This window comes from Phaethon lepturus, unplaced genomic scaffold, assembly GCF_000687285.1.
Source record: "Phaethon lepturus isolate BGI_N335 unplaced genomic scaffold, ASM68728v1 scaffold1322, whole genome shotgun sequence".
NCBI classification, from domain to species: domain Eukaryota; kingdom Metazoa; phylum Chordata; class Aves; order Phaethontiformes; family Phaethontidae; genus Phaethon; species Phaethon lepturus.
This window is the reverse complement of record NW_010523878.1, coordinates 3,198-12,715: the sequence shown is the minus strand read 5'-3', so window position 1 is coordinate 12,715 and position 9,518 is coordinate 3,198. Positions and strand designations below refer to the sequence as shown.

The 9,518-nt window shown below is 40.6% G+C and overlaps 1 protein-coding gene across 1 annotated transcript in view; it reads right to left on the bottom strand.

The window, feature by feature from the left end:
- The window catches only part of LOC104617029 (general transcription factor IIF subunit 2), a gene marked incomplete at both ends in the record, with an annotated part of 37,691 nt that extends 31,529 nt beyond the window's left edge, over positions 1–6,162 (bottom strand). Inside the window, 3 exons of the mRNA XM_010282239.1 lie at positions 4,011–4,155; positions 5,584–5,602; positions 6,089–6,162. Coding sequence (XP_010280541.1) covers positions 4,011–4,155; positions 5,584–5,602; positions 6,089–6,162 — 238 coding nt within the window. The remainder of the gene's footprint in view (positions 1–4,010; positions 4,156–5,583; positions 5,603–6,088) is intronic.
- Positions 6,163–9,518: the final 3,356 nt, after the last annotated feature.

Below are 9,518 nucleotides of genomic sequence, written 5' to 3'. Positions count from 1 at the left end.
CTTCTTGCCCTTTAGTTTGACCAGCAGGTCTCAACTCAGTCATGTCAGCCTCTTGCCTTCCTTTCCTGATTTCTTACATCTGGGCATCGAGAGCTCTTGCGCACTATGGAAAGCATCCTTAAAGATCTGCAAGCTCTGTTCTGCTCCCTTGTCCGTGAGGGCAGTTTCCCAGGGGGTCCTACTGACAAACTCCCTGAAGAGCTGGAAGTTTGCTTTCCTAAAGTTCAGGGTCCTGACTTTACTCTTTGCCTGACCCATATCCCTCAGGACTGTGAACTCCACCACTGCATGATCACTGCAGCCCAAGCTGCCTCCAATCTTGACATCACCAATTAGCTCACGTGCACTGGTGACCAACAGGTCCAGTACTGCATCCCCTCTGGTAGGGCTGTCTATTACCTGGCTTAAGAAGTTAACCTCAATGCCCTCTAGGAGTCTCCTGGATTGCCTACAGCTCGCTGTGCTACTTTTTCAGCAGATGTCAGGGTGGTTGATGTCCCTCAGCAGGATGAAAGCCTGTGAGCGCAATGCCTCCTGTAGCTGGAGCGAGAAGGCTTCATCAATAGGCTCCCCTTGACCAGGTAGCCTGTAGTAGACACCAACCACAAGGTTCCCTTTGTTGCCTCGGTCTCTGATTCCTCCCCATAAGCTGTCAACCTGCTCATGGCTATCCTTCAGAGACAGCTCTTCACACTCTAACCATTTCTTGATGTAGATGGCAACGCCTCCCCCCTTCCTTCCTCACCTGTGCCTTCTGAACAGTGTGCAGCCATTGACAGCCACACTCCAGTCGTGCGATTCATCCCACCGAGTTTCAGTGATGGCAACCAGGTCACAGCTTTCTAACAGTACTGTGGCTTCCAACTCCTCTTGTTTGTCGCCCATGCTGCATGCATTGGTGTAGAGGCACTTCAGCTGGGCCTCTAAGGTCATGTCACCTTCTTAGAGGAAGACCCCTTAGTTTCTTTGAGGTCTTTCACTGCTTCTTCCCTGTTGGCTCCCATTACCTTTGGAGCCCCTGGCTTATCTCTCTAAGACTTCAAGTGTGCTGTAGTGCAGCCAGCATGTCTCAGAGCAATAGGCTGAGGGCCCTCACTAGCACCCCGTCTCTCTAACCTTGGTGTGTTGTCCCGCAGCTTGTCACAGGCAAGCCTGGTATCATCCCCCTCCCCCTTCAAGTCTAGTTTAAAGCCCTGTCAATACACTCTGTTAGCTTGCAAGCAAAGACCCTCCTCCCCCTTTGAGAAAGGTAAATCCCATCTGATGCCAGCAGGCCTTGTGCCATGTAGACTGTCCCATTATCAAAAACCACGAAATTGTAGTGGTGACACCAGCCTACAATTATAACTCACCTCTTCTTCCTCATGGTGGTGGTTGTGATACTGAGGAGGGCTTTCTCACCTCAAGAAATGTATCAACTGAGAGCAATAGTGCATGAAGCACTTTTTTATCCATACTTCATTCACATAATTCCTCAAATTCACCCTTCCAGATGCAACATCAGAAATGCCATCTGCAGTTCTGTACCGGCTCAATCTTTGGCCCGTGGTTCAAATCAGCATATAAGAAAACCAAGTAAGGTCACCAATACTCCTAACAAAAACACGCTAATTCTAATCTGAAGACAAATACTGGCCCATGAACATAAGAATGAATTAATTTACATTTCCTATGACTGTCTCAGTGCAGACTGACTGACGTGCAAAGACATGTAAGCTTTTATTGAGTCTTTTTCCATGGCTGATATAGTGGTTTTTTTCCATGTGGACTTTCTGGCATTAAATAAGGTAGCAGCCTTTCTTTCAGCTGGGATATCCACATAGTTTTGTTCCATTCTTCAGACACCTGTTTTCACACTAGCCATAACTCATTAAGAAATTTGTTGAAATTGGCCATGGAGCTCAAAACATATTTGGGATATACATTTAAACACAAGAGTGTGGCTGCAGAAACATGCTGTCTGTAAGAAATCTGGCTGGAATTTGGAATATGTGTGTCACAGTCATCTTTACAGTCAAAAAAAGTCATGAGAGAAAAGCACATTAAGGATTATTTTTGATTGTACTGCCAACACCAGCTTTAACACAAAAGCAACACATTTTAGCCATTTAGCATTTAAGCAAGTTCCATGAAAACTCACTGACTGTATGTTATGCTTGCTAATCTCAAGCAAAAACAATTTTGGCAGGATCTCTGCTTATTCAGTGCTTCACTCCAAACATTTTTCATTGCACTAACTACCCTTTGCTCCTGATTAATATAATAACTGCTACTCAATAGATGCATGGTCCTTGAATAACATTTTGTAGTTGCTAAGAAATGCCAGGTTTTTAATTGATTAAATAAAAATAGGACAGCTAAGTACTTAAAGGTTTGAAGACACTCGTATTAGAGGTGGGAAAACAGAAATAAATGAGCATCTTCTAGCTATCACATTCTAATGACCTTCATTATAACTGATGACAAATACTCCACATACAAGATAAGCATCTGCACTCACTACAGCCTAAGTTACTGTGAGAGGGTTTTTCAGGCAATACTTTGTATAAATCCCATGGGATTTGCAGCAAACATACAAAAGTCACTGAATGTATACTCTAAACACATCTTCACACCCGAAATCTCTCTCTTTTGTCAAGCATTCTGAGGTTGGGACACAGAGAAATGAAAAAGAATGAGGTAATACTAAAATGCATGCACCATTCCTGAAAACTTGAACTTGCTATCTCTTTCCACATTTGTAATCTATGGATTATAAATCCCAGTGTTTTTAAAGTGTTGCAAGTCACACACATGAAAACACAATTATTTTTTTAAGAGGAAAAAAACAGTAACACGATTACATTAGTTTTGGAGAAAGGATAACAAATGAAAAGTACCTGAGTTGTAGTGTAAGAGCTCGTATTTCTAAACGCAACTGAGACAGCCAAGCTACTTGTACCTTAATATCTCAATGTTCAGCCATTAAATCTTTAAAATAGATTTTTAAAAGGAGGTGATCAAACTAAGTATTCTAACTCTGTCCTGTGACTTATGATTCTCCCTACCTCACTTATTTGATAAAGCATCACACTGCCATCACAGAAATTACTTGCCAACCTGTGAACATAAGAACATCAGATGCTGGTCACACTGTAGTTTTCTGCCCCACAGAGGCAACGGTATAAAAAAATATTACTATTATTTGTCCCCTGGGGACACCAAAACCTAAGTGCTGAAACTGAGATACCTTCTGCAGACAATGAGATAAGCTCTGCAGACATCTTACATTCTCTCTCTAACATCCAAAACATGACTACATAATGTCAGTAGAAAACCTTAGAGCCCACAGGAGTTATATGCAAGGCAGTCTGCTGAACTTACTGTACAGTGTAACACTACCTTAAGGCTAACATCCAACTTCAGACATATGATCTTGAATACCCTAATCGCTCATACAGCTACTACGCTGAACTTAAGGCAGGACAAACAGCTGAAATCCAGCGAGGGAAATTATAACCTTACTGCTGCACTGTTCAGTATTGTGACCTTATTAAGCTTTAATACACTTAAACCACCGTTATACTTCAAGAAAATGTGGTGAACAGATGTGTTTTATTGCCAAAATTGATCTGTTCAACTGGACAAAGGAAGAATCATCATTCTTCTAAAACTACATTGACAGCAGAGACCAATTCAAAGAGAAAAAAAAATTATCCCAAAAGCACATGGGAACGCAAAAACATTTTTTCCAGTGAAAACTCTCATGGGGAATACACAATGTATGCACTCCACACTCTCTCTGTTATCTTCAGTAGACCCACAGCTGAAATGCACATGATAACCAAATGTGGAGTTGCTTAAACATATAAGAAACGAGGCTGACACAAAAAAAGAACAAGTGATACGTATGCAGATAACAAAAAAACAGAGCCAAAACCTGAATTCTGAGTCTACTGGCCTTTACAGCATTCAGTTTATTGAAATAACGTACACGGGAATTGTAACAAATAACTTTAATTCTAACTTACCTACTGAACTTTCTGTGAACACTGTTAAGGTCTGTCCTCCCACACTTTGCAAAAGAAATGGATGTTCCCTTGGTGCACTGACTGAAGCAGGTTTTCCTCCAATATCATTAATGCTTGCAAGCTCTTCGTTCAAAGTAAATGACACCTAACAGTCACAATTACCACAGTGTTACTAAACAGACTCAATTACACAGCTTTACAAGTTATGGGGAAACAAAAAGAGAGACAAAACAAGTAGTATAGCACATTTCCATTTCAAAAACATAAGAAGTGGGATAAGAGTCTTGATATAGTGATCTCTTGTTGCAATAGAGAATTCAAAGCTTTCATGTACTTCATAAAATTTAATCACTTTTTAAAAAGTTGTAAATTACTTCCTCCCAAAGTCGGAGTACAATTTGATTTTACTTATTAAAATGTAAGGCATAATAGGTTTTCAGACATTGTTCAGTATGAGTGCTTAAAATGTTTCACACAACTAGCTGAGTTCCAGAGAAAGTGCTAATGTACCACGACAAGTGTTACTAGCCTGGGAACTCCTGAACTGCGTGCAGCTCAGGAGAGGTTCAAATACAGCTCCTTTGCTATGTTTACATCATATACCCAATACAGGAGCTGAGGAGGTACTGGAGGGACTGGGTAACCAGAATCCCTAGCCACAGACTCAGCAAGACACCTGAAGAGGGACATTTCAGACTGGCACTGACTGCTTTTCCTGTATATTCTGCTTAGCCTCATTCTGCCATGCAGCAATCAAGTCCCCGGGAAGCCACCCATTCTCATGGCGTTCCTCACTGCTTGGGTCTGCATGGACTGCAAAATGTGCTTTGTAGCTCCCACAAATATCAAGATTATGGTATGGGGCTCACAAAATTAGGGAGGTTAGCTCATATTCCAGCCTAGAAGAGTTCAATCAAACATCCAAACTTCCAGTAGAAGGCTCTCCACTTATTGTAAAGGGAGTTTGGCCAGGTTATCAAATGGCAAATGCAGCTTGCTTCCCTGACATTTTTTTGTTCAGAGTTTCTTCCAATTCAGTGACAGACCTATGTGGTAGTTGAAGTAATTCTAACAACGTTACCTTATCTCCTGTAAAAGATACAAGAGGTTACTATCATTCACTGAGGCTGCTAATAAAAGCAATTATCTTTGCATGCAGAAAAACCTGCAAGTTGCTTTATACTTACTAGGACCAAATCCCAAATGTAAGACACAATACTTCCTGAAACTGCAACCCTCCATCTCCAACTTCTTTTGCTTTATCATCCTCCTCCTCAGTTCTCAAACAACCTTTTGCACTAACACATCCCAAAATGTTTAGAGAGAAGGTTGCTACTATGATTGCTGCTTACAGATGGGTAAGCAAACTTAGGGAACAAGAGACTTGATGGAAGTCCCACAGTAAACCTATAGGCAGAGCTACAAACAGAATTCTCCCCTCCTGATTCTGTGGTACAATGCTTCATTACAGGTGTAACAAAAAATTACAACATTAGAAACCAGCATGTTCCAAACTATGTTTAGAATTCAAAATATAACACATTCAAAGCCTTTGTATTTCGCATTTACTTACTTCTGTTCTTCCTTGATTTCTGCAAAAGAAAATATTTAATGTTTTAGTTTCCATAATCTAATTTCACAAGTTTAGCTTCCCTGATTAAAAAAACAAATTCAAATTCTAGTTTTGTTACTCATCTTCACTCCTGAGCTGCTCAAATTTTTGTTATGCTGATGCCCAAGAATAAATGGGAAAAGTCAGCAGGTGAGAACAGAAGCAGCAAAATAGCACATAAGTAAGTTAAAGAACATTCTCCAGCTAGATGTGCATATTTCTTGGGTTTAAGAAATCAAATGTCATGTTATGGGATACAGCCACTCCCCAGTATAATTTCATGTAATTTATAATCACTATACAAGCAAATACATTTCAGGTTTCAGAGAAATATGCACAGTGTTTGCAAGAAACAGGATTATGTACTATAAGAGGTGCAATATAATCTATTTTACTGCAAGTAACTTCTATGTACAATGTCAACAGTCCAAGTATTGCAGCCAATAAAGGTATAGTAAAGGCTTACTTGGCGATCCTTAGTTTTCCCACTTCACCTCTTCCTGAAGCTTTATTCCACTGTTGTGATAAGTATTTGGGGACCTAAAAAAAAAAAAACCAAACAGATTTCAAGAAAAGCAGATTTCAAAATTCTGTACAAATTGTGTATAAACTTTAAACGCGTTTACCCTGACTTCAGAATACAGTGCAATCTAAATACAGTAGACAATATATTCTATTAGGGAGAGCAAAGAGCCCAATGTAGCACAAAAATAAGGTCAGTGTAGAGTCCCAAATGAGGGAAAAATCTTATAACACCTTGAATCTCAATTACTGTTATCCAATCATGAAAGGCAAAAAAGATCAGCATCATATTCTTAAACTAAGGAGTCACAATAATTTTCTCAAATAATACTATGCTTTTAAGTATTCATTAGAAATTCTCATCTCTCTACAAAGAGCAACCAAAAAAACCCAACAAAAAAAAACCCAATAATGAGAAGTTAGGCAATAACAACACAGAGACCTAAAGGTGCTGCAAAGGGAAGGCTTAGAGTTTGGGAACCTCAGACACATTCAACAGTAAACCGTAGCCCTACTCCCACTAGATGTCCACTTCTCCAACAGCAGAACTACCCTACTTGGATCTACCTCCCATCACTCACTCCCACCCCTCCACTCTACAAAGAAAGGTCTTTGTGCAGCTGGTCAGCACATGGAAGGAGCAAACTGATCTGGCTGGGAAGTGTTTGGGACTTCTACATTTTAGCTGTGCTGATTATATATTTAGTGGGTGAAACAACCAAAGCAGCTCCCCAACCCATTTACTCTAATGGCTGCACAAAGCAGAGGTCAGTGCAGGGACAGGAACAAGCAGCCTTGATTAACCTGATATATCCAAGGAATAAAAGCTGCTCCAGTGACGCTGACTCACCTACACACACTCCTTCAGTTACAAAGGGTTTGGTATCTGCAGCCTCGGGTGGCCTGGGCTCATGATGGACTACGTAACCAACCAAAAGCTGGAAGCTGGCTTTCCAAGCGGATCCATTTTTCCTCTTTTCCTGTCAATGTAGTGTTACCTGAAACCACAGCCTGCCTCTCCACTTTCTAGACAAAAAAGTACCAGCTAACTACTGCCAGGTAAACTAAGACCTCAACAGCTGGCACTTCCATGGCTAGACTCAACACCTTGCTGCTGCAGCTGCGCCACACACCCACACTCTTCAGACCCCCAACTGCGTCCCAGACATGACAAGGTATGCACGCCTATGTGCAGTAGCAGCACTTCATTTTTCTCTGCCAGGAGAAGGTGTCCAGTCCTTGGCAGAGTTACCCTGGTTCTCCTTAAAGATCAGACAATCTTAAAGATGACAAACAATATTTATTCTGTGAAATCAAAAGGTTAAATGTTTGTTTTGGTAACAGAGTAATCTCAGTTTAGCTGGCGAACATCTATCAATCTGAGCACTTGTATGAGGGCACAGCACCCCAGGACTACCAAAAGGTGGCCTGTCCTGCTCGCTGTCACCACCCTGCCCCAGAGAGAACCTCCCAGCTCAGCCCATGTGTCTGTCCGTCCAGCCCTGCTGAGGCACTTCAGGCTTCTCAGTTTAGCCCCAGAGCAATGAGGAACTTCTCTACCTTCTCTGCTCCATCACATGGTATCAGTTCTAGCCATGTCTAGCTTTCCTTCCAAAAAACCAGCTCAATCGGTTATAAGCGCAGTGTAATGTGTTGCAGAACACATAGATTTGTAGATCAGGTTTTTTTTCCCTGACATTCAGCAATTATGACTGTCTTTTCTATGACGGCTTTTTATACAGACTGAACATGACACATACAACAAATGTGAAATTGGAGCAATTTCCTCCCTACACACAAGCTATTAGACGTAGAAATACTGTGGCACATAAAGAGGTGGAATACAGACCTAAGGCAATAAGGACAATCTCATGTCTTGACTATTTAAAACTAACTGTAAGATGTCCAAGTGATAAGGAAATTATAGATTTTTTTCAAAAGGAAATAGCTGAAAGCAGTCTAGTAGAAGCTACTACTTCCTATAAATGCTTTTCTTTCTAATAAGGATACAGCAGTCGCTGGGAGAACATCATCCTAAAGACCAACAGTAGTCTCTGTGTCTAGCAAAACAATGACTTGTTACAGGAAAACTCATTTACTGTTCCAATGCCACGTACTAAAGTATTCTGATACAGGAATTTTATATCTTTTTCCTTCATGTGCTCATGACACATCAGGATAAATCTACATTCTTTAATTTTGCAGCAATGTTCTTTACTGGTACAGCAAAGTTTATTCTGGCTCACACAGTCCATAGCTACTGAACACATCTGCGCCCACGTAGAAAAATGGTGTGAGACACAGCCAGTAAGAAAAAGAAACGCACTAAGCTCTGCCTGTGGTATTTTCTGTTTCCAGAGGCACTTTGTAGTCTGATTTTTGTCTTGCACAGAATAAAACTAAGCCAAGTTTCACTGTACAGCTTGAGGTGGCGAAAAGCCTGTTCCAGGAATTTGATGACAAAGAGCAACCTGATAACCTCCGAAAGCTCAAATGAATTTAACACTAACCTTGCACTACCTGTTCTTCAAAAAAACAACCAACCAAAAAAAAAAACAGGAAACACCTTGGTGCTGGTGCTTAGAACTTTCCTTTAGTGTCACAGCACCCCATGAAGTACTGTGGAATAGCTAGAAAATCCAGATGTCCTCCAACTGCTCAGCCAAACTAAATGTCAGTCCAGGTTTCCATAAAGTCCTAACACTGGGTCAAAAATGCCACAAATGCACAACAGAAAGCCATGAATTGGCATAATCTATTGATATCTTTTTTTTTCCCCCACAGTTTTCAAAGAGGTAATTTTCTACAGTGGAATTTCATGTCAGATCAGATATCATTTTCTTCCTAAAGCCAAGATAAATGCCATGACATGTGCCCCAGCTGACTCAATAGAAGTGTTATTATGTGCAAGCACCTAATCTGTATCTAATTTATATTGCCAGGTAATAAGGTAGACACACATTCAGTATGAGTGGACAAGGAGTGAAGGACACTCATGCTGTTAAAATCACTGACTTGCTATATAATATAATCAGACAGGGAATTTATTCAGATTAAGAGGTTGCAAATCAATCATACTTTGTTCAGCTACATGGGAAACAGGCTCAAAGAGTGCAATTAATCATCCCTCTTCTGGCCTCTCTGTAGTCAAGGGCTATGCAGAGAAAGAAAAAGGCTTATGAAGGACCATGATCAAAGGATTACTTCTAGCTAGACACTGATACTTCAGTTAAAACCAGATGGTACTCTCAAAACTACGTGCTAAACTCTGTAGCTCCATGCTAATGGTGTAAACAACAACAGGAAAGATTAAATAAAGTTTTACACACTATAGACATCTTAATTTGCCACTTGCTTTTAACTTTAGCATAATA